At 51.3% G+C, this 25,430-nt stretch overlaps 1 protein-coding gene across 1 annotated transcript; it reads left to right on the forward strand.

Moving 5' to 3' along the window:
• Positions 1-2,830: 2,830 nt before the first annotated feature.
• On the forward strand, positions 2,831-23,779 carry GGT7 (gamma-glutamyltransferase 7; the record flags this gene model as incomplete). The annotated part of the gene is made up of 15 exons (XM_083873354.1): positions 2,831-3,017; positions 5,789-6,015; positions 7,123-7,274; positions 8,495-8,609; positions 9,131-9,198; positions 9,842-9,915; positions 10,358-10,551; positions 12,623-12,710; positions 13,728-13,855; positions 16,155-16,243; positions 17,011-17,163; positions 17,668-17,785; positions 18,300-18,437; positions 19,375-19,474; positions 20,912-23,779. The coding sequence occupies 15 exons, from the start codon at positions 2,831-2,833 to the stop codon at positions 21,073-21,075; spliced, it is 1,995 nt and encodes a 664-aa protein (XP_083729480.1). The 3' UTR covers positions 21,076-23,779.
• Between the last annotated feature and the right edge of the window lie 1,651 nt (positions 23,780-25,430).

Here is a 25,430-nt window from a genome sequence, read left to right on the forward strand (position 1 = left end):
AGTTTGCCCTGCACTCTGCTCCTTGGTGGGAGAGCCAATGGCTTGTGGGGGTCGGTGGTACCACAGAGCCTCAGCTCAGGGAGAAAAATGTCCTTCCTGCACTGGAGAGCTGGGCTGTGGGAGCTCCAGCTGATAGGAATACAGTTGCAGCAGCAGCTGTATCCTTATGGAGCTGACACAGAGGCTGCATTGCCCACAGTGGAGCTCCCTGCTAAGCTGCAGACCTGCAGAACATCACCTTGGCTTTCAGCAAAGAGCAGCCAGTGTCTGGCAGGAGGGAGTGAGGTATCCCCCGGCCTAACCTTGCTGAGAGGTGAGTGACAAGTATTTTGTGTGGTGGAACTCTGGTGGTCCTTGGACTCCGGGCACAGAATGTGCTGAAATTAATGCAAGTTGCTGTGGGTGTTAAAGGGAGAAAACTCGGGTGGGTGCCAAGGCTGTGCCCCCAGGCATCTCAAGTCCTGCCAATCCCAGCTGTCAGAGCCCAGCTAGACCTGCCACTGGCACTGAGGAGTGCTCATTGTGGTGGCAGCACCTCCCAAGGAGCCTCTGTTCCCTTCATGGGGTGTCACCATCTCTGCAGTTCCCCAGGTCTATTTCCAAGCTTGCAAAGGCTGTGCTCACAGCTGTTGGCTTTCAGATGTCACAAAGCTTGTAACATTGAGACAATATATTCAAATAAATTTATTTTATAAACCAATTAAACCTCAGCCAGCATTTAAATACAGATTCGTGCTGTGAAGAAGAATCAGAACTACCTGACTGTACAAATTCTCAAGATTTTAGAAGGGTACCTTGGAACACACAATCCCTATGCAATGAGCTGAGATCTCTCAGCCTCGAGGAGTTTCCTGCTGACCTTTGGGGAGAGTCCCTGACTGCTGACCTGCAGCTCTGAGGAGCAACTCCACTGCCCCCCAGTGTGGCTCCTTCCAGAGCCTGTGGGATTGATCTGTGGTAGGACAGAGTCACCTGAACCTTCCCTGACTGGGGCTCTGACCTTCTGCCACACCACAACCACAGGGGACGGTCAGGCTGGAGCCAGCCATGACATGTCTGAGGGGAGTGACAAGTCATCGGCCAGAGGGGCTGAGGTGGCTCCTCCTGCCACAGCCAATTGATTTGGGTTAGTCATAAACACCAGAGGCAGAGGCTGGGTTAGTGCGTTGATCCTCTGCCAGGCAGTGGGTGGAAGAGGAAGCAGTATGGACATAGGTCCTGGCCTTGGAGAAGATGCAGTGGTGGTGAAGAAACCCCTCCAGCTGCTGGGGATGGGGAGACTGGAGAAATGCCTTAGCAGGGTGAGGCTGGTTTGCAAAAGCCAAACTATTCTACTCCTGTCCCTAAATAAATATTCCTATTTATTTATTTATTTATTTACTATAGCTGGCAATGGCCATGATTCCCTTGGGCTGCTGGAGGCACAACCAAAACCTTGCCAGTGCCTCTGCAAAGGAGGATTTAAAAGCCCCTGCATTGAGGAGCACGAAGCCAGTGGAGCTGCTCAAGCAGGAGATTAGCTGGCTCATTGGAAGATGAGAAAGTAGGACACATACCTGTCAGGTGACCTCCCTAGAGCCAAACAGCCCAGCACTCCACATGCTCTGCCTCCCAAAACAACAGATGTCCAGGATACATTGGGGCAGTAGATGGATTTTTCAGATCTGGCAGCCAAGTGTGTGTGCTAAGTCGAGAGAGGCCAGTGTTGTTGCAGGGATAAGGAATTTTCACAAACTTGGACCATGGAAAGATACAACATCCTCCATCTTCCAGTTATTTTACTGGTGGTTTTTAGGTCAATCTCCAGAAGAAGTGTAGGGGAAAATTTAAATGTTTCAGCCAATTTGATCTCAGAAACATCCACATAATCCAGGCCCCTCAATGCATGTAAGTCCACCACAACTCTTTGCCAAACAGGAGCTGTTGGTAACCACAGCTCAGGCCTGCCCCAGGGATGGTCAGTCCTGTGCCCGTTTGCGCTCCCCCAGCTTTGTGCTGGCTCGCTGTGCTGCCCAGCAGCCCCAGCCCCTCCTGACACCTATGCTGATGCTGCTGGAGCCAGGAGCAGGGAGCCACCAGTGCCAGGTGAGCCTGGCCAGCTGCACCTGCAAATGCCAACCCAAACCCACTGTGCTGCAGAGGGAACCACGGTCTCCAGCTCTCATCCCAGAGGGCCACACGCAAGGCTGGCTCTGCGAGAGCAGACACCCGGCTTCTCTGGGGCAATGTCACAGCATCTCTTGCTGACGGTCCCGCTGGGTGCTGGTGCCCCCTTGGCCCGTGACAAGGGGTGATGTGAGCCCCCTGCTACGGGCTGGCTGGGGCAGCAACATAATGTCCATGCACATCCCCTGGAAAACTCTTCCAGCCTTCTGGATGCGAGACTGAGGAATCTCGGATCCAGCTCCCTGGAGGCTTGGCCCGGAACACAAACCCGCCTGGTGCCGGGGGTCCGGGGCTGATCCCCGCTGTGTGGGTCAGGGGCAAAGGGGAGCTCGGGCCATGGAGCAGCCTCGGCTGGAGCCGGGCCCGGCCCCTCCGCTCTGCCCCGCGCCGCGCCCGATGCCGGGTCCCGGTGCTGGCTGGCCCCGGCAGCATCCAGGAGGAAGCCGGGCTGCCGTGCCGGCTCCGCTGGCGGAGCGGCCCGGAGCGTCCCCGGCCCGGGGAGGAGCCGCCCCTGCCCGGCCCGGCCCCTTCCGGCGGCGCCGGGCAGGTCTGTTTGCCCGGGAGCGGCGGGGCCGGCGGGGCTGCGGGTCCCGGCTCGGCTCGGGTGTCCCGGCTCGGCTCGGGTGTCCCGGCTCGGCGTGACCCGGCTCGGGGTGACCCGGCGATGGCGGTGCCGGCGGCGGCGGAGGCGGTGCCGGGCCGGCAGCGGGCCCTGGCCGCCGGCTCTCCCGTGGACTACATGAGCATCACCAGCTTCCCGCGGCTGCCCGAGGAGGAGCCAAGCGGCGCGGCCGAGAGCGGCCTCCGCGCCCGCAAGGAAGAGGACGCGTTCCTGGGCGAGCAGGACACGGGTGAGGGGCGGCGGCAGAGCCCGCCCGCGGCCCTCGGCACCCCCCGGCCCTCGGCCCCGCGCTCGGAGTGGGGCTCCCCGGGCTCCCGCCGTCCCTGTGCCCTGGCCCTACGTTCACCCTGAGGGACGGAAGGCAGCCAGAGATCCAGGGGTTTGGCACAAAGCCTCCCAGGACAGCCTGGATTGTGCATTCTCCCACAGCCAGCTTGGCCTTCCAGCCTGGACCACTTGTGCATGGCCTCCTTGCATGCTCCTTGAGCATCTCTCCACCTGGTATGCTCCTTGAGCACCCCCATACCCTGGGGTGCTCCTTGCATATCTTTCGGTCTGGGATGCTCCATCCCTCTGGTGCTCAGCTGGAATAAAGTCAGGTGATCATTTGATCTGTAAGAAAATCCTCTGCCTATTTTTAACTGATTGCTAACTCCTCCATAGTTGAGAGAAATGCTGTTTCTCCCTCATGTCATGTTTCTTCAAGTAGTGTTGCCCTTCTCCCCTGGGGCTGGTTCCCAGTCCAGGTGCCTGTCAGACCCCGGGCCCGTGTTTCCACAGCCCCAGGCACCCCTTGCCCTCTGCTCTGTCCCACCATGCCCATGGGTGAAGCTCCCAATGCCCGTTCCCACCCTGTGCTCTTCTGACCATCGAGGCAAAGCCACTGCCTGCAGGGGTGTGGGAACAGCTCTCCTGGAAGCACAAGGCTTTGTCACACACCCAGAATCTGCTGCAATTTTGGCAGTGCCAATGCCTGCAGGTGGGGCAGCTGGAGAAGAGAGCTGCTGCTCTCCTGACACTTGTTGCCGGAGCACCTGCAGAGCCCACCAGCACCTCCAGTCTCTGCTGTCTCCTCTGCAGCAACTCCTGACGTGAGGTGGCCCTGGTTCTCCAAAGCATTGGCACCCCCATAAAGCCACATCTCTTTCATGGCCCCATGGAAGCCAAGTGGGATTTGGTGCCTTCTCTTTCAAAGCATGCACATTGGTGGTGGGATGGGTAGCTGTGCAGGCTGCTTATTGCTCCTCCTCTCCCAAGTGACCCCTTCCAGTTGCTCCCACCCCCACACCACAGCTCTGCTGTCCCTATGCAACACCAGTGGTCCCAGAGACTGAAAATAGGATGTCTGTGGTACAGAATGGAGGTACTTGGTGGTGGGAGGGCTGTAGTCTGCCCTCTTCCACAGCTGCTTCCTAGGTATTCATGTCCCCTCATGCTGTGCTGGCCTGTTACCAGAGCAGAGAGATGGTGTCCTAGAGGGATTGGGCAGAGGAGTCCAGCTCACTCCTTGCTGTTTCCCTGCAGGTGGGGCTGGGACCTCACTCAGGTGTGCAAGGGGCTGTATGTGACACCCCACCCCAATGGCAGCCCCTGCCAGGCCAGTTGTGGCCCCCACTGAGGCCAGCAGCCAGTCCTCCCACTCAGTCCAGCTCACTTAGACCAGAAGCCCATGAGGGGCTCAGTGTGTGCTCAGAGGCTCAGGCTGGAAAAGCTGAGCCTTTCCCAGTCACACTCCTAAACCACCACAGCACAAATGAGATGTAATTCACCCTGAGGGGATTCCCTTGTTGTGGGAGTTTACTCCTGGTTGCAGCATCACTGAAATTAAAACTCCTTCCCTCCATGGCCTCAGAAGAGCTGCAGCCAGGTCATGTTAATGCCATGACAAGGACTGGGCTGGCAGTGCCCAGGGCGGTATCACCTGCCAGAGCAGACAGACAGGCAGTTGATGGGAGATGTGGGCTTTCCTGTTCAATCCCCTCTCCTTTTCCAAACCCAGGAAACATCTGTATGGAGAGACAAGCTTCTCATCTTGTCTTTTCCACTTGATGCCCTCTTTTTCCATTATGGATGCATAAAGCACTGCAGCCCCTGAAAAAATTCTTCCAGGAGCCCTGGATGATGCCCTGAGCTCCCTGGTCCCCTTCAGAGCCTGTGAGGGATGGGCATGACCTCACAGCTGCTCCAGCAGCTCCATGTGCCTGGCAGCAACCAGGACGGGCAGGGTATCCTTAGCCAGTGTCCTCCCAGCACAAGGACAGCCACTGACACAGAGATTCAAGGCATCTTTCAGAGCAAAAAAGAGACTTTTTCATCCTGCTGAGGCCCAGGAAACCCTTGCCCCACTGCTTTGCCATCTTGGAGCCAGGTGTCCTGTGTGTGGCTTCATTTCACAGTGGGAAATCTGCCAGAGGAAGCAAGGAATTAAAGCAGAATCCTTCCTGCAGCGGAGCAAGTGGATGTTCTGAGGCCTCCAGTTTGCAGGTTTGCTCCTCTTTGCCCTCATTTCCCTAGAGATATTTTCTGTGCCCAGGCCAAATGTTTTCCTTTACCTCTGTTTTGCTCTGGTGCTTTAGCTCAGTCACAGCTCCAAGTAAAGCTGCTGCATCTTTTTTTTATACCTTAATTTCTTCTTCTTCAGTCTCACTGTATTTCAGAGACCTGTTTGCTGTGTTAGGAACCCCTCCAAATGGAGCATAAGAGTGGGCCTGTCACTGAGGACTGATGAATGGACTGAAATACAGTAAAATTCAAGAGGTTTTTGTCTCTCTTAATCTCCAGGGAAGTCAGTTTGGAATAACTAGAGCTAAAGAAAAGGATCAGTAAAATGACTCAAAGCAGTATCTGAGCCAGAAAGGCTCCTGAGAGTTGAGATCAATAGGGAAGGTGATAGCCATGCTGGAAGGGGCTCAGTGTAATGTTAGTGCTGGGTAAACATTGCAATAAGAGCCCCAAGTTGCTCAATAACTCACACTTGTATTTTCCCTGCTGCCCACAAAGACCCAGACTCCTTCCTGAAGTCTGCGCGTCTCCAGCGCCTGCCCTCGTCCTCCTCAGAGATGGGAAGCCAGGACGTGTCCCCTCTGCAGGAGACCAGCAAGGACCCCTTCTCAGGAGACTGCAGCTGCCGGCAGGATGGGCTGACCGTCATCATCACTGCCTGCCTGACCTTCGCCACAGGTGTCACTGTGGCCCTCATCATGCAGATCTATTTTGGGGACCCTCAGGTAAGACAAAACAGTGGCTTTATGGTTGGGCTTTGTCTCCATAGATGGGAGAGCTCCTTGACTTCCCTCCTGGTCAGCAGTTTAGCAAGGGGAGTACTGGGAAGCCATGGCTAGTGTCAGTGAGGCCTTGGGTGCTAGGTCTGCCCCTGTTTCCACCCCAAACTGGCTTGAAAGCCTTTTCCTGCACCTGGAGGTTGTACTTGGAGAGCCAAGCCAGACTCTCAGAGCTTTCCGCACAGCTAGGGTGTGGGGGCCGGGTCAGGCAGGTTTGGGGGTGCTGCTGGGGGGGAACAGACAACCCCACTGCTGTGACTCCAGCTGTGGTTTGAGCCAGATGGGAGTGCTTTCAGAAAATAATCCTCAGTTAAACAGTAGGCATCTTGTCCACTTGGACAGAGTTTTATGGATTATGGGCATACATGCCTAGATTCACCTCTGGAAGATTCATCCAGGACCAAGCAGGACAATAGCTGAAAACAGAGGTGAACCTCCTGCTAATCTGTCCCACAGCCCAGTGCTAGATTGCAGAGCCAAGGCAGCATGGCCGTGGGGTTGGATCCTCCTGCAGAACCTCTGCCAGGGTCACAGTCCAACAGGAGTCACCGTGACCATCTCCACATGCTGCCATGGCCCTTCTGTATTTGTACGTCCCCAGGCCAGCTTGGCTCTTGTTGAGATGCTGCAGTTTGTGCCATAGGGATGAAGTCAACTCTTTAAAATATCATATGACTGCATTAGCATAGCACTGGCACAAGGATGAGAACAAGCTGTGGTCCAGGGGGTGTGCTGCATTCTTTGCAGTTGTATCCCCATTCCCACTGACCGCCGGGATGCAGCACTGGGGCAACTCTGGGCTTCTGAGGGGCAGAGGGAGATGTGGCCTCCAGCTTGGGACACAGAGTGTGGAAAGCTGTCTGAACTGGTGGCTGTGGCTACCTGCAGCTGCCCTGGATCAGGGATGTGCCTAGGGATATACGGTTCCCACTGGCATTTGTTGGATCAGCCATGGCCTCAGCGCTGGCCCCAGGCTTTAGGTGCCCTATTGGTGGGTGCAGATGTGGGCAGTACCAGCACCAGTGGCCAGCACAACCCTCTCCTGTCCAGCAGCTGTTCCACCACGGAGCCGTGGTGACAGACGCTGCACACTGCACCGCGCTGGGCACTCACGTGCTGGCCAGGCGCGGCTCCTCGGTGGACGCAGCCATCGCCTCGGCCCTGTGCGCCGGCATCGTCAACCCACACACCTCGGGGCTGGGAGGGTAAGTGTGGGGCACTGCCCCCTGCTCTTGTCTTCAGGTGTCCTCAAGTGAGTGGTTTCACAGAATCCCAGACCAGTTTGGATTGGAGTGACCCTAAAGCCATCCAGTTCCACCTCCTTCCATGGCAGGGACACCTTCCACTATCCCAGGTTGCTCCAAGCCCCATCCAACCTCACCTTGGACACTTCCAGGGATGGTGCAACGTGCACCAGTGCCTGGTGCCCCCACCACCTCCTCCTCAAACAGAGGATCTTCCATGGTATTTCTTCCAAATACCTGGTATAAACCTGCCCTCTGTCACTGTAAAGCCATTCCTCCTAGTTCTGTCACTATCTGCCCTTGTAAAAAGTCCCTCGCAGCTGAGAAATGCCTCTGTGGAAAGCTCAGGGTGTGGTGCGAGGGCTCTGACATCAGGCAGTGGATGTGTCCACATCTGCCACAGTGACCCTTCCTGTGCACCATGCTGTCAGCACAGGAAAAAGACCCCCCCCCAGGCAGGGAAATTTGTTTCTGCTGTAGTGGCTGCAGGGATCATCCAAGCCCCAGGGCTGGTGAGCCTTGCTGTGAGTGTGGCAGGAGCTACAAACACCCTGGGCTCAGTTCCAGTGCTTTCAGAGCCCAAGTCCTGCCTTCCACAAGCTCTGCTCCTGGGGCTGAGGTCCAAACCCAGCTCCAGGCAGCTGCCGGGGAGGGGGGGGGGGCGGGGGGGTGGCCTTCTCCTAGCCTTCATACCCAGGGTGGCATCTAAGTGAGCCTGGTGCCCCGGCTTCTCTGCAGGACGGCTCAGGAGTGTTGCATAAACCAAAGCCACCTGTTCACTGCTCCAGCTGCACCACCCATTCTGCTGTAAGCAAACACCCTCTTTTGTTGCAAAACTGCTCAGATTAGAAAGAAAACCCCAGATGGTCCCAGCCTGGCAGTGGAACAGGGCCAGTGGCTCCCTGGCCAGGCAGGCAGGGACTGCTCCAGCCTCACCAGGCTCCTCCCAGGGCTGCCTGTGTCCCACACCAGCCCTGCCTTGGCTGCCCTAGTGCGTGCCCTAGGGCAGGACAGCAGCATTTCCTGCCCCTCCAGCCACTCCAGGGCCCTACTACGACTGGTGACCTGCCACAGCACCCCTTTCCACACTGGACTGGCCCTGGCCCCAGTGCCCCCCAGCTATAGGGCAGAGGCTGTTGCAGGAGCAGCCGGTGTCCCGCCCTGACCCTGTCTCGCTGCAGGGGCGGGGTTATGCTGGTCCACGACATCCGCAAGAACAGGAGCTGGGTGATCGACTTCCGTGAGGTGGCTCCCCTGGGCATCCCACTGGAAGGGGACCTGCAGCAGGACACCAAGGTGAGAACCAGTATCCCACAGCCATTGCCTCCAGGGCTGTTGTCTCCAGCTCTCCTCCCTCCAACTTTCAGGCTGAGGGGTAGATACCCAGCAAAACAACAAGAGATCTCTCTCATCATGGGAGATTCCTGGGCCCTACAAACATGGGGAATCTAGGAAAAAACACTTTATCAGCCCCAAAATGCCTGCAGAGCTTTAGGGAGTAAAGAGGCACGTCTCTGTGGCAACAGGGTGCTGGGAGAACAAGAGCCTCAGGAAGGAGAATATCCCAGCTTGTTCTGCTGAGTTATGTCTCCTGACCAAACTGCATTGAGAACAAGATTGAATTTGTCTCTCTCCTTCCAAAACCTTTTATTCCGTAGTAAAGTGTGTTGCTACAGACCTCTTCCCCTCTCCTAACTCTGCAGATAGTTTGGAAGTAAACATGACTTGCACCTCCTTGACTTGCAGATGGGGACCATGTCCCATGTCCTCATGGAAAGGAGACTACTCTCTTCCTTTTTGTCCTTCCTATTTTACAGCCAGGTCTTCTCGTTGGGGTGCCAGGCATGATCCAAGGAATGCATCAGGCACACCAGTTACATGGCAGGTAAGACATGAGGTTGGCACAGGCTGTGTCCTGGGGTCCCTGTGGGAAGCTGGAAGCACACAAGCCCTTGCCATCAGACCATGTTCTCAGCCACCAGGCAAAACCATTAGCTAATGGAGGATTGTGTTGAAAGAGGTGGGGGGGGGGGGGGGGGGGGGTTGCTATTTCATGTACAAAAGAAAAAATTCAGCTTTGTCATGTTTTATGCAAAGTGAAATTTTGACTAATAAATGTTCTGTCAGAGGTGCAGCACATTGCCTTGCATGTCTGTGCATTTTCATTCTCTATTTAGCTGGATCATAATAGGTGTGCCTGTCCTTGGTGCCCCGTTGGGATATGGAAGAATCTGAATTACTTGCTCAGGACCAGAGCCTGGCTTGAGATTTTGCTGTTGAGATGCCCCTTCCCCCATCCATGCACTGCCACTCCTCTCTGGTGCACATCCTGGAGCATTGAGATGAATCTTGTTAAGGAATAACATAAGCACTGAAAGCTCAGTGCTCCTTTTGGCCACTGCTGTCCCCACAACCTGGTATTCCAGGAGCCCCTGACTGCAGACCTGAGCCCTGTGCTTGCTCCCTACCACCCTGCCCCACTGCACCCTTCCAAGGCCCATTTCTCTTTGTCCTCTCTCCTTTGGCAGGCTCCCGTGGTCCGAGCTGCTGAGCCTCACGGCCGATGTCGCCCAGAATGGCTTTAATGTCACTCATGATCTGGGTGAGTACCTGGTGGGCAGCTGCCCAGCATGGGGCAGTTCACTGTGCAAAACAGCTGGGGATGCAGGGTGTTTGTTGTGGGAAATCAGGGCTTTGTGGACCTGGAGATGGATGGCGTTGGGAGCTGAGCAATGCATGAGCCACAGTCTGCTAGGGGACAACATGGTGCCAGCTAAACGGGAGCCTTTTGCCATGGCTGGGCAAAGCCAGGGCAGAGTAGCCACACTGGGCAGTGCCCAGGGCCAGTCAGGGAAGGATGTTGGGGTTTTTTTGGGTTTCTTTCCCAGTTCCAAAGGACCCATGATCTAGTTCCCCTCTAGTTTTGCAATCAGGCCAGAGGCAGCAGCAGGCCTCCAACATCCCCATCAGGTGCACAGTGACTCCAGGTCCTTTGCACCTTCCTGACCCCTGCTTTTTCTGGACCTTCCCCTTCTCACCTGCAGCCAAAGCCCTGAGTGAACTGAAGGACCTGAACTACTCTGACCGATTCCATGAGATCTTCCTGCCGGATGGGCAGCCCCTGCTGCCCGGGATGTTTGTGCGGCGCCCAGACCTGGCGGCCGTGCTGCAGCTGCTGGGGGCAGAAGGGGTGTCAGCCTTCTACAGCGGGAACTTGACCCAGGAGATGATCTCCGAGGTGAGCCAGGACTGTCCCTGGCTGGGGCTGCCACCTGCTGGCCTGGGGCTGCCACCTGCGCAAGGTGACAAACTGGAGATAAGCCAAGTGCCAGCACAATGGTGGGGACAGATGCCTCCTTTTCCTTTCCTGTCCCTGCAGTGGTGTAAGTGATACACAGGCTATTCCCATTCGACAGAAATGAAACCTCCATTTCTTCTATAACCAGGACAGTCTGGAAGGAAAACAAAAATCACTTTAAGCTCTGGGCTCTGTTCATTTGATGAAAAAGCCTTTTCCCCCAGAACAACAGGGTGTTGAGAAACAAGTTGTGGTTAATGGGACTGTAGGATACAGAGTCCAGGAAGATGGTTTAAAATAACAACCGTGAGTCTTGTGAGCAGAGGATTTAAAAGGCTTGGTCCCACTTGGGGTTGCCCTAGTTTAACTCCTATTAGAGATGCTCTGGAAAAAATATCAGAACAGACAAAGTAATTCTGGTGAAAAAAGCCCCCAACAAACCATAGCAACTTTTATATCTGTGGGGCTGCAATCAGGGTAATTGGGGCACTGTTTTATTTGAGCTACCGTGGTTCAAATTATGCTCTTTCAATAGCTCATCAAGAATCTGGAATGTGTTCATTCCACTCAAGCCTCAGACATCTGTGGGCTCTGTGTTTGAAAATCTACTGTTCACCTGAACTATAGCAGAGGTGAAGGATGAGGAGCAGGAAGAGTCTCAAGCTTGTGGGCATCTCCATAGCTAAACCCTGCTTTGTCACTGTGTTCCCCTGACCTGGGGACTGCCACAGGGAAGCACAAATTCCCTGTTGAGGAGCAAGGCCCAGGGTTGCCATATCAAAGACCCTGACAAGCTCTGGGATCCAGTGCACAGTTCCAGCTTTGGTTGCAGAGCAAAGTGCTGCCTTCACAAAGTGTTATTGTTCCAGCAGAAGGAGGGCATCCATTTGGCAAAATCAAGAATAGCTTCAAAACACTCACTTTTCTTCCAGGCACAGGTGCAAAATAGTGCTCTCTGGGGAATTTGAGGTGTCTGCAGTGTGTGGCTGACTGAGGCTTCTTTCCCTTTCTCTGCTCCTTGTTCCCCATTCCCTACTGGCTAGGTCTAGGGAGCCAGGTCCTGGCTCAGCACAGTCCTGTGGTTCAACCAGCCTTTTCTCTGGGAAGGAAACAGGGATCCCAAGTAGGAAAGACATCTTTAGCCTTGTGATTGTTTGATATTCTGGCCCCACAGCATGCCCTGCATTAGCTGTCCTGCTCCAGAGATTCATTCAGTTTTGCCAGAGAAGGAGTTTTCCTACCAAGGAAGCTGGCTGGGTTAGAGATCAGAGCATGCAGACATCCCAACAATCCCACCCTCTCCTGGAGAGCATTGTCCAAACTCCTGGAGTTCTGGCAGCCTTGGGGCCGTGCCCATCCCTGGGGAGCCTGGGCAGTGCCCACCACCATCTGATGGCCCTCCCTCATCTCCATCGTGACTCAAGCACAGAAGACCTGCAGTGGAGGGAATAGCTCATCTTTCCCATGTTCATGAAAATTACCAACCCTGGTACATTGTACCTCTCACAGGAATCTTACAGGAAGACCAAGGCTACAGCAGACCCACTATCAGCTGAAATAATTTCAAATAGAGGGGGGAACAGTGATTTTTTTAGTTGAGATTTCTAGTGATGGCCACCTGCTACACCCAGGCTCCTTGTTTCCTGGATCCATAATCCTGGCAGTATTCAGTCCCCCTAAACACACTCCTGTTTGCCAGCCAGGGCAGGGAAGGCTGCAAGGCAGGACCAGTCCCCATCTTCCTGGGCAGACAGAATGTCCTGGGAGCACCCCTGGGGTGGGTCAGCTTTTGGAGGTGAGTGCAGAACCTTCCTGTGATGCTGAACAGTGAGCCAGGTCACCAGGGCTGTGAAAACACAGATTTCGAGAGTATCCTAAGGAACCTGGCACTTGGCTTAGGAATCTCAATAGAATGTGTTTGACAGTGAGGGGTGTGTTCCCCTGGGCCAGCACAAGGAGCAGAGAGCCTCGGCCCAGCCTGATCAGTGTGCACGGCTTTGCTCTCGTGCAGGTCCACAACTACGGAGGAGTCTTGGTGGAGGAAGATTTCAGCAATTACAGTGTGACTGTGGAGGAGCCCGTGCACACAATCTATCAAGGTACACCCTCACCCGTTGCCATGCAGCTCCAGGGGAAAGTTTTCTTCACCTTGCAACAGGTGGCAACAGCATTGAACAAGAGTTGAAGTCAAAGCTGTGCTGAAATGTCTGCAGAAAGGCTTCCAGGGAGTTTCCTGCTATTCCCTGCTGATACTCGTATGTCATGGGTGGTTCAGGAGATTTTCAGCACTTTGAAATGTTTTTTTCTTGAAAGTCTGAAGATGCAACATGGTCATATTTTGATGCAATGTCTCAATAAAATCTGGACCTGCAGCTGAAGAGAATTCCCAAAGGGAAAAAAAGCTAACTTTATGCAATAAGTTTCTAAAATGTCATTCTTTTCTAGCAGTCCCTGTATTTACCCTCCTTATAGCTGTAATGTTGCAAACCCATTTTTAGGTGGCCTTCCAGTATGTAAAAGGGGTTTGTAAAAATGAAGAAAGTGACTTTTAACATGGGTAGATAGTGACAGGACAAGGGGAATGATTTCAGACTAAAAGAGAAGAGATTTATATGAGATGTTAGGAAGCAATTTCTCACCTGTGAGGGTGGTGAGGTGCCCAGAGAAGCTGTGGCTGCCCCATCTCTGGAAGTGTCCAAGACCAGGTTGAATGGGGCTTGGAGCACACTGGGATAGTGGAAGGTGTCCCTGTCCCTGTATGGGTTGGGACTGGATGACTTCTAAGATCCTTTCCAACCTAAACCATTGTGGTTTTTCTATTATTATATTTCCATTCTTCCATAATGCAGTCAGGAAACCAACAGACAACCAATAAGAACTGAATTTCAGAGGTAAAAAAGCATCCCTGTTTGGGCTTCCTTCATCCTTCACGAAGAAACAGAAAGATACAACAAGGATGTTTTGGGAAACTCTTCTCAAATCATGTTGCTTTCTATTATTTCCTCTCAAATCTGGAAGGGTTTCCCTGTCCTCAAGGACACTGACTCATGGGCGAGTGTTCTCCCTGGATGTTATCTGACAAAAGCAGCTTCATTCCTCTTTTCTTCCCTTCACAGGGCACCTTGTTTTCACCCCCCCAGCTCCACATGCAGGTCCTGCACTGATCACAGCACTGAACATCCTTGAGGGTTTTAACATCACACAGCAGGGATCCAGAGGGAATATCTTGCACTGGATGACAGAGGTAAGAGGAGGTTCAACGTTTGGCTGAATTGCTTGTGCTGCTAGAGAATGACTTATTTATTTTGTGGTTGTACAAAAATGTTTGTAGGTTATTTCCAGAGGAGAATGACCAAATAGACTGCTGAAGTGTAAAACTGAACAGTGCTGCTGTCTCAGAGGCTGAGCAGGATCTTTCCTGCTTAGGAAGAGCTTTCTCAGAACAAACTGTTGCTTTGTCCATTTATTGTATACAATCATCTCTGCAGAATGACGCCACAGCACCTGAGGGAGGTCCCATCAAGTTCCTTCACCTCTTAGCTCCGGTGGCCCTGGCCATTGCAGAGCACCCGAGGGCACTGCAAAGTGTGCTGCAAGAAAACTCTCTACACGGTGATGACAAGGAAAACTGACCCAATATTTCACTTCACATTTTAAAAAAAGTTTACATTTTTGCCCATCTCCTGATCTTTGAGGTCCAGGATTTCTCCAGTATTTAGAACTGTCCTGCCAAAACATTACAGTTTTCCAGGAGGTTGAGCAAGTGCTCTGTCTCCTGCTCAGTAAGCAGAGTTGTGCTCTTAGATGCTTTTAGATCCACAGATGGGGTTTATGAGTTGGGAATTTACAGATCCACAGATGGGCTTTATGAGCTGGGAATTTTAATTAAGAATTTAATTACATCCTTGTAGCAGTCAGGACAATGGAGCTTGGAAGTGTCTCAGCAAAAATGCAGCACCTGGAGGTGCTGCATTACACACTGTGCAGAGGCACAGTAAGTTGACTCACCTGAGTCATTTTTGAGCTGTCTTCAGGAGGCTCTGGGTGAGTCTATTTTCTCTCCTGAGAGTTTCACTGTGGAGATTTCACAGCAATCTCCAGCTCCAAGGCAGTCACTTCTGTGTTGTCCAGAACACGTGGCTGAGGTTCAGTGCTAGGCCAGCAGGTATCCAGCCCTGGGACAACCAGGACCAAGATGTCCTTAACCTCTGGGGTGGACATCTCTGCGTGTTTCCATGGAGCTCTTCCCTGGCCTGTAAGCCCTTGTCCCCACTGGCACGGTGTGGTGGTCAGGACACTGCTCCATGGAAACAGTGCCTTCTCCAGAGGTTTGTCACCTTCTACTCTCCATACAGTTGATAACCAAGGAGAAGCTGTGGCTGTGTGGCACATTCCAGACCAGCAGTCACTGGCTGCCTGCAGGGGACTGGACTGTTCTGAATGCTGAATGACCATGGGAGGATCTGCAAGCTGAATGTTGGGTGTGTTTCTGCTTGGTACAGGCTGGCTTGGCTGAAGAGCAGCTCTCTCTCTCCTTGTGGCTCTGCCCAGGGCTGGATAAACCATGTCCTTTCAAATTGCATCTTCCCATTTTCAATGGACCGGCTCAGGCAGGATTCTGCATGTTTGAGAAACCAGATCCTTTCCTCCTTTTGCACCATCATTCCCTAATGTGTGCTAAGAGTGATGCTTTCTGTTCAAACCCTTTGGATGGTTTACAGCCAGGAGCTGGGCAGCAGCTGGGGAGCAGAGCAGCTCATTTCTGCTCAGCATTGGTGCTGGGCCAGCAGAGCTGGGATCCAGAGGCAGCCGCAAGCCCACCACCCAGTGTCCCATTGGGATTCAGCCTGGTCTCTGTTGTTATGGTGACCACTTAGGAATGGAAAGAGAAAGTAAATGGCATCCTGGAGACCCTGTCTGCCAGCTGGTAATGAAGCTGAACTACTGAGCTGGATATCAGCCCCTGCCAGAGATGTTGCACTTGTGGCTTCCCACTGCCAGAGAGCAGGGTTAGATGGGATATAGGGAAGAAATTATTCCCTGTGAGAATGGTGAGCTGCTGGTAGAGGTTGCCCAGAGAAGTTTTGGCTACCAGATCCCTGGAAGCATTCAAGACCAGATTGGAGAAACATGGAAAGGTGTCCCTGCCCATGGCAGGGGAGTGGAATGCAATAAGCTTTAAGGTCCTTTCCAACTCCAACGATTTTGTGATTCTGTAGTTGTACAAATGCTCCTGGATTCACTTGGCTGCCCCAGAACAGTTTGCCATGCTGGACTGAGGCTCTTTGGTTCCCATACTCACATGTGGCAGCCCTTTGCACTGAGGTATTCCCAGAACCCAGACTTCAGGTAATTTTTCTTCATAAGCTTTAGCCAACACACCAGGACACCAGATACCTCTTCTAGTTTGGAGTATCAGAAGTTGTGTTTCCAGGGCCACATAAATGTTTTTCCTTTCCCCTCCCCTCTCTTTTCCTCTCCTCTGTTTTCCTCACCTTCTCTTCCTCCTCTCCTCTTCTCCTTTCTTTTCTTTCTTTCTTTAGACACTAAAAATAGCCCTGAGTCTGGCGAGCAACCTGGGAGACCCATCTGGTGACGTGTCTGTCACTCACACAGCAGAAGGCATGGTGAGGTATGTCTGAGGAGGAAAGGCTTGGTGACAGTTGCAGGATGTGTGGGTAGGATATCGTCCCTGGGTTTGCTGTGCCCTGAGCTTTTTCTCCCTCTGTTTTATGAAGGAAAGGTCAGACCTTGAGTGTCCTCCCAGGGCTTATTCTTTCACAAGGATCACAGCTGATACCACAGGGCTCTGGGGGTGGCTCACAGGATGTTCTCACTCAGAGGTTTACTGGATCCAACTTGAGCATGAGGGTTTCTCCCACTTTGCCACACCTCTAAACATTCCATTTGAGTGGGTCAGACTAACAGCCATCCCTGTGGGCATGGCCACACATGCCACTTCTGCCTATCTCTGCCCCACTGTGGGGCTCAGGGCCTTGCAGAACACCCAGATGTGCAGGCCAGGCCTGGGGTTTTAGCCCAGCCTCCCACCTCAGAGCCAGGTTTAGCCACACTTGGTGATTGGGCTGGGCCTGACTTGTCCTGCTGAAGATTGGCTTTCAGCTGGGGTTGTCACCTTGGCCATTGGGGTGGGTTCACTCCTGGTGAGGGCTCACAGGGGTAGACAGAGCCTTTGGAAGTTCATGGTACATTGAGTGCCTCTCTGTGCAGACTGAGCCACCTTGTCACCCTTTCCTTCCTTGGGGTGAACCAAAACAGCCCCCTGTCCTCATGCAGCCCCTTGGGGACACCCAGCTGTAGCTGTATAGAGGCACTAGGACATGTCCAGCTCCCCAGGCTCATGGCTTGCTTTCCTCTCTCTGTCCCTCCTTGTTGAAGTGAATCAGAAGCCAATTCCCTGCGCCAGCTGATCAATGACTCCCAGTCCCTGCCCTCAGAGCTCTGTGTGCCACACTCCCCCCTGGAGAGCAGAACCGCCGCCAGCCAGGTCCTCATCATGGGCCCCGATGACTTCATCGTCGCCATGGTGAGGTAAAGGATTGGCCTCTTCCCCCCACAGTGAGCTCAAGGGTGAGAGCAGGGAGGAGGGAGTAGGTTCAGCAGGACAGGATGGGGCCAGACCTGGAGCAGCCAGGCTGCTCTGTCCCCATCAGTCCTGCAGCAGAGGAATGGGAGAGATGGGGATGAGATGTGTGGGTGCTGCTCTGCCCTGTGCAATCTTAGATCCCTCTGACAATGAAACATGGCTGGAGTGGCCTGTATCTGCTCCCTGGGGGAGAGGTGATGGCAAACGGTAGACTGATGGAGACAGATCCGTCACAGCAAAGGGAATCCTCAAACACAGGGAGGGACAGAGCTGCTGTGGCATACGTGGCTCCTTCTCCTAAGTGCATGGAAACTGTCTCTCCTCAATCTCACCAGCCCTAGAGAGCCACCAAAGAATCTATCAAGACAAGGTGGCACAGAAAGTTGGAGCCCTGAAAGCCTCAAATCTCTGGGATGATTTTTATGATATTTCTTTGTGTTTCTTTTCAGCTCTTTGAATCGTCCCTTTGGGAGTGGAATAGTAACATCCTCTGGAATCCTCCTGAACAGTCAGATGCTGGACTTCTCCTGCCAAAATAAAACAATGAACCACTCAATTCCCAGGCAGGTAAGGAATGACATGACAAATTCTTTATTTACCATTTTTCCCCAATTTTATTCTCATCTTGACAATAGGGGACCTATTTAATGCCTTATTAATAACAGCCTGTAGAAAGCTGCTGTTTTTCTATATAGCTGCTATTTTTGCTATTATATGAGCTACTGAAAGTGAGAAAACAGAGGGCTCCATGTCCATCAGTTATTATTACAATGCAGAAGTATCAAACAACACTGTTACCTGTTTTCCCTGCAGCCCAGATGCACTTTGAGTAACAGTGTGGACTTGTATTAAGCACTCTCTTCATGAATTGTTGCTCTGCAGGTTAAAAAGTAACAGATATCAGGAAAAATGTCTTCAGGTCTTGGAAAGAAACAATTACAGACCTGTGCTGGTGGCTTCCAGTGCTGCCTTATGCACTTTGCTGGAGTGGTTCTTTGGAAGAGGGTGATGAGCTCCATGTTCCTTCTGTTGGAGAGTTGGCTTCTTGACATTTTTTGATGTGACTTTTCTTCAACTGCAGCAAAACCTCGCTCAGCCTCGGAAGCGGCCGCGGTCCTTCCTGCTGCCCACCATCGTGAGGCCTTCCAAGGGGATGTGTGGCACCTACCTGTGCCTGGGAGCCAACAACGGGGACAGAGCCTTGAGCAGCATCGTCCAGGTCAGTGCCATGTCCTCCCAGAGCAGCTGCTCAGCTCAAGGCTGAGTAGGGTCCCCTCCTTTCCCTTCCTAATTGTCCCAGACTGGGTCAAAACTGGTGGCCACAGGTTACTGGTTCAATCTTTAGTGTCGCCAGTTCCACACTTTGGTTACTTCAAATCTCTAAGGGTTACCAGTTTACTTTTCTTCTGCCTTTCCTGGTGGAACCACTCATAATTGTAGAAGAGAAGCAAAATCTATAATGGTTTTTGTCATTCTAATACCTGTTCAAAACTCATCTTAAGGGTGATTAAGAAAAAAAGGAGCATCTTGTTATTCAGAGAATTGCAGGAAACTGGCAGCCCTTTTCCACATGAAAAGCTCCTTTTGGGGCATTCCCAACTGGATTCTTCCAGGTTAACACTGAATATAAATTGGGCAGTTCCTCTTAATTTACGATTTGTAACAAAGTACTTGGCAATAGCTTGATTGCATGTACAGCAGTAATGGATTGGTGAAGAGAAAACCTCAAGAAGGGCTCCCAGTTTCCTTACCTTTTGGAAAGCATTATTCAGAGCAAAAACAAAGCCAAGAACTGCTTCCTCGTGCTTTGTTTGGAGAAGTCACATGCTGAGCTTTTGGCTGTAACAAACACTTCTTTAGAGCTTACATCATGTTCCAGACACACAACTCTGCTACTTTAGCAGGAACTATGTGACAAAAACCGCATGCTATCATGAAAATGTCCTGCTTTACATGCAACAATATACAGGCCATATTCCAAGGACCTCTTAGTGTGTGCACACCCCTGCAGCAGTTCATGCAGTTTAGTAAATGGTTCAAAATCTTCTTTCCCTGCTGCATGTGCAGATGTTGGAGCCACCAATTTGGGGGTGCTCAGGAAACTGGCGTCTCCTCATCACTTTTTTTATTATTGAGGATAATTTATTTTCTTGCAGGTTTTGGTAAATGTTTTAACGTTTAACAAGAATCTGAGTGAAAGTTTGGCGCTTGGTCGACTTCACCCCCAGCTTCAGTCCAACACCTTGCAGGTTGACAGTGAGTATGGACACTGGGTGGCGTGCAACCTACAAAGCCAGCAAGTTTAGGAAAAGAGCAGGATTTCCCTAGCACACTGCAATGGAAGAACTACAGGTCATGATGTTCTAGGGTCCCCAGGGGTGTGGAGGGTTTTGGGAAGACAAAAATCAGAATTCAACTTCTTAAAGCTTGGAGCCTTTGCTGAGCCATGACCTTTCCCTCTTGTCCTGGAAATGCTTCCTGATCCCTCCAGCACCACTTCTCCAAACTCTTTCAGATGTTTCTCCCCAACCCTCCATCTGTCCCAGCTCATCTCCTGGTAGTGGCCTGTCCTGTTCTTAAATACGTCTGGAGATCAGATGTCATGGACAATATCCAGATCAACAAGACTGCAGCCTCAGCTTCACCCAGACATGTGCTCAAAGCTTCCTGCACTTTATTCCCACTGACATAAATTATATTCCTTCACTTTTCCCTTAATTCCAGCCAATGGGAAGGAGGCAAGGCTTATGACAAGGCCTGTAGCTTAACAGTGCTGAAAACACAGCATCAGTGCTGGCACTCTGCAGTCTGTACCGTCAGCTCTTGTCCTTGTTACTGTAAGTCTTGGTCTATTTGGTGTTTTTCACACTGCCTCAAACTCTACCAGAGCAAACCATAAGTGAAATTTGGTTCTTATTTCACACCAAATAGCCAAACTTTCTGGGCTTTCCCATTTCAGAGGAAAATATAAAAAGGATCTGTCCTGCAGTGTGCCCTGCAGACTTGGAAACTAAAATGGAATTAAATCTAAAAATTCACAAGGTGGTAGTTTGTGAGTTTGGACTTTGGCATCAACAAGATATATGTTAGGAGACAACGTATAAAGCTTAAATACCAGTGGGGATTCTGTGTCCATGCTCCATTTGGCCAACTGCACCCCCAGTTCCAGGGCCTTGGGCTCTTCTACTCATACAGAAATTACAAACCATCAAATGAACTAAATAAAAGCAGAAGAGCAGCAACCTGAGGTACATGTCTGGAAGATTAGGAAATATGTGCAGGGAAAGTTGGGAGGCTTAGGACAAAGTTTATCATTAGGCAACTTGTTTTACTGTTGTTTGTTTTGAGCTCTGTTGCATCTTATTTTGACTAATAATTGTTAATACTCTTATTTGTAACTAAGAGTGGGCACTGCCTCATGTTCTCTAAGAATAACTACAACTGGTGTCAGCCATATATCTTCCTCTTCTTCCCAAGAGGACAATCTTCCATATCTTTTAATGATGTTGTAGATCCTCCCATACCCCACAGCACAAAGCAGTGGCCCCTGGGCCTTGGCTTGCCCAGCTGGAACCTTCTGAAGGGGCTGCAGGCAGGTTCCCCCCACTGCAGACCCCAGCAGTGTTAGGCAGACCTTTGCATCAAAGGCAACATTTGTTTCAGTTACCAACTCCTCTTTTCAAATCCCTGCAGGTGAATTTCCTGAAGAGGATATAGAATTTCTCATAGCCAGGGGCCATCAGGTGGATAAAGTCCCAGTGGTGTCCCTGGTTCATGGGGTCAGGAGAACCAACAGTTTCATCATTGGCCTGAAGGACCCCAGGAGTGCAGATGCTGCTGGAGCCACGATCTTGTAGCAGCTCCCAGGGGCCATGTTCTGTGACCAAGGCTGACACACAACCCCAGTGATGTGCATGTTCTGAAGTGGCCCCTTCTCCAGCCCTGCACACTGCTGGGAAGATGTTCTGCACTCCCTACCCCGACAGCACCAGAGGAGTTAGCAGCACCAACATTCAGCTCTCTTTTTATTTTTCAGTGTTTTGGATTGCAAGCAGCCCCATCCTTGTTACAGGCAGAAGCCACTTTTCTTTTGGCAGTCTTGCTAATAGTTCAGTCTTTTTAAAGCCCAGTTCTAGCCAGCATTTTACTTTTAGCAAGGGGAAATACAGTTGCTGCTGCTGATGTTATTAATGATGATGATTGTCCTCATCTCCCTGTCTTTCTTTCCCAAGTTCCTTCTTTGTCTCCAGTATAAGCCAGTAATTAACACAGCCTAATGTAGTATTTGTAGGTGCCTGCAGTTGGAATACTGGGGAGTGCTCTAATACTCCATCTGGGCCAGCTGAGTTTTACTAGCATGCAGCATCCCAGGGAAGTTCCTATGCTCACATCACTACATACCCTGAATTTTGGCAGTAAATATTTTGAATCCAGTTGCTGCGCAGACTCACTGGCAGTCTGATTTTGTAACCAGACCAATGGTTTTCAACAGTGCTAACAACTTCCTCTAACAACTTGTGCACCCCCCAGCAGTTTTCTTACAGAGGTTCAACCTCCTCACTGTTGAATTTCAGATTAATGGTAACAGGTTTAACTTTCTTAGATGCTTTTTGGAGATATCTCAGCAGTTCTCCACAGAGTTGTTAAAAACCACAGATCATGGACTGAAGACTACATGGAGAGCAATTGGGTGGGTTCAAAGCTTTCTTTCCACTGCCTCATCTCAGTCAGTTCCAAAAGCCTGGGTCATTCCTACAGAGAGGCTTGAGAAATTCTGCTGACTGAATTAATGGCTGTACCTTAGCTCTGTGTTTTAGTCCTAGTGAATTAACTGGAAAAGCTGAGGAGAGTGAGAGAAAAAGTACAAACCAAACACTACTGAGATAATTTTCTGTCCACAGCATGTAGTGAAAATAAAAGAATGCTCTTGCATTTCATGTCTGAAATCGAGAAGGGAAGAATACCCCAGCTGACATCAGCACCAGCTCATTCAGCCCTCATTTGGACATTTCCTGCTCCTTTTGCGGGCAAGTTAGAGACACTTGGCACTAAAAAAATCCAGAGTTTGATTATCTTCTGTGGTCTAAAATGTGATGTTTTCCTTCATGGTGCAAATGCACCCCCATGGCCACTGTACATATTATATATGCATGTCTGCTTATGGTTGTTTTGCTCTTTGATTTGATGATCACACCACTCACCCTGTGAGGCACCCTGTGACATCCTGTTTGTGCCACCCTCTGGCACCCAATGCCATGGGCTGATTCTGGGGTAGTCAGGGCCACAGGGCAGATAATTGGACTAATTGTTCCTGCCACCCAGGAGCTGTGGATCTCAGAAGACCGCAGTGAAGCATGTTGGGCTGAGTGAAAACAGAGATGTTTTCATGCTCTGCTGAAGTGCAGCCACCTGTGAGAGGAGCACAGCAGCTCCCACTGACAGGGCCATCAGCAGCATTTCCTGTTCCAAGTACATCTGTACCCTCAGCTGGGATGGGAGAAGCACAATATTGTATCTGCAACGTTTTCTGTGCCACCAAGTAGAGACTTTCTTCACCACACCACAGGGACACCAAATCTCTTAATTTATTTCTCCATCATCAGCACTGGAGTTGCTGATGGATGAAGCCCAAGGATGGAGAGTTCATAAATGTGTCTTGGAGAAGACCTCTCCAGGCTCCACAGGAAGGGAAGGAGGCAGTTTCACGTGTTGAACCTCTCTGGAGATGATCTGGGGGTTTCTGGTCTGTCCCAGCCAGATCTGTCTCTTGGGCATGGAGGTTCTCTATGAGCAGCTGCAAAATATGTGGTCGAGTCATTGTCAGTGCAGGACTTTGCATGAAATGTCACAAAACACTTTGAAAGATGAAATTCCTTGTTAGCTGAATTCACAAACTTCTGATGCTGGATACTGTGTATATTTTTGGGAGTAAAAGACTTTTGGTCTTGATTCAAAAGGGCACTCCTATGTCCCAAAGTACAACTTCACAGCAATTATCCAGAATCTTAAAATAAAGCATGTTCCAATGTGTTCTGCTGGATCGTGGCCTGCATTGCAAAAAAAAAGAGAAAACTGAAAATAGTTGGAAGATGAGACCTATGCCACTAGGTTTCAGCTAAGAGAAGTAAAGATATTCTAAATTATTTCCCTTTTTTTTTTTTTTTCTGTTTAAAAGCAGTGTCAGTATAGCACAGACATATCCAACATAGACACCTTTAATCTGCTAATTGACCTAATGTCTCTAATATTCTGAGCCCATCTGTTGTGATCTGGTGAATTTAACATCTAATGCATTTAAGAGCTGATAAATTTAACATGAGGTACCAAGAAATACCTGTTGTTTCCCTCAGGACAGGTGAGATGGATGTGAAATAAAGGGCTATATTGCAGAGATGTGTATGTGCAGAGTACCTGTGCTGATTTTAGCCTGGCCCTTGCAGGCATCTGACAGCTCTGAAGCAGAATTTGTCCTCAAACTTTGTCATGGAAGTGTCAGTGAGGAGTCCAGAACACAAAATACAAAAGGACTGAGAAAAACCATAACGATTTTAAAAGGAACAAAAGAAACACAAACAAAGTAAATACATTTTTTTAAAAAAAGCTTTTACTAAATGTGATGAATTATGATTTGGAATGTGGCCAGCTTGTTTCTGCCCAGGTTTGCAGTGCTTCACATCAATGTGTGCTGGTTTCACGTGAGAATGAGCTGGAGCCAGGCTCTGCCACTAAGTGTCAGCAGTTTATCCATGATTCTCCCAAGGGCTAAATGCCCCTCTCGAGCACAGGTGACAAACTGCCTGGTTGTTTTGGGCACTGCTGCTCACCCGGGCACAGCGAGCAGCTAGAGGGGGACGAGGCAGGAGCCAGCATTGCCCTCCTGCAGCGCGGGGATGAGGATGCTTTGGGGTTTGGGCTGTGCCGTTCTGTTCCCACCACTGTCCCGTGGGCGCCCAGACATGGAGAGGGGCTGGAGCCTGCCTTGCTCCCAGCACTCTGGGGGACAGGGGCTGCTGGGGTGGTCACGGTGGTCAGTCACTGCTGGTTGGCTTGGCACAGGACAAGGGACCCCTGGGCACGGCTGTGGGACCTACTGAGGAGCAGCCCTGGGCACGCCGGTGGTTCCTGCACTCCAGCAGCTCCGGCAGCATGTCCTGCCCCGTCCCCGGGGAAGCGGGCACTGCCCGGGGCAGGGGAGGGCTCAGAGCAGCCGCTGCTGCCAGAGTTGGGACAGCAGGTTCTGGTCCCCCGTCTACAGGGGTGATGACCAGCGTCCTGCAGCTCTGACAGTGTCACCCTGAAGGGTCTCTCAGCTGGGGCAGCAAGTTTGAAAGTGCCACTGAGTGTCGGCCGGCCGGGTCACCCTCGGGGTACCCGCTGGAGACTCTGCCCAGATATCGCAGAGACACCTCCTTCCACTGCTGCCCAACTCGACAGGGCTGATCGGGGAGAGAAAGGGCCTCGGTAAACACTCTGAGAGGAAACCTGCATCTTTTATGAACATCAACACCATTGAGGGGTTGGTAAAATTTTGCAAAGAATCAAATGGAGCAAGAAGATCTCCTGTAGCACCCTGGTGTTTCCAGCTTTTTTTTCGAAGCTCTTCCATACCTCAGTGATGGGAATTGGCACCTAGCCAGAGAAAGGAAAGCTCTGAGAGGCAGAGCTGGTTTCAGAGAGGCAGGACCCCATTAAGAATGAAGCACACTTGTGTGGAAGGCAGGTGGAGTAGGAGCACCAAGGCACGCTGCCCTCGAAGGGCTCTCCAGTGGCCACAGCATTTTTAGGTGCAGATTGTCCTGACAGAGCTGAGCCTGGCTGCCTGTGGGGAGCATTCCATGTTAGGACTGTTCCTGGGCAGCCACGGACCTTCACCCACCAGGACTGTTCCTGGCACACCAAGACTCCCCACCCAGGAGGTTCCAGCTTTCCACATCCTTGGAGCTGAGGAGGAGAGATTAACTCCTGTGTAATCCTGCCTTGCCTATCACATCTGTGGCCAACTGCCCACCTCTCTCTTTCTCACCACACTCACAGTTTAACAAAACACCAGATCCGAAGTGATAGTGACTGCAATGCAACAGATCTCCCTTCCTTCTCTCCAAGTGAGCAATGTTAGAGGGGAAATTATTTTGTTCAAGCCGTTTTTTTGTGTGTAATACCTGTAATTTGAAAATACTACTGAAAATAGAAAAATGTGTGTAAATAAGCCCAC

This window comes from Zosterops lateralis (assembly GCF_965231275.1).
Source record: "Zosterops lateralis genome assembly, chromosome: 16".
Classification (NCBI taxonomy): Eukaryota; Metazoa; Chordata; class Aves; order Passeriformes; family Zosteropidae; genus Zosterops; species Zosterops lateralis.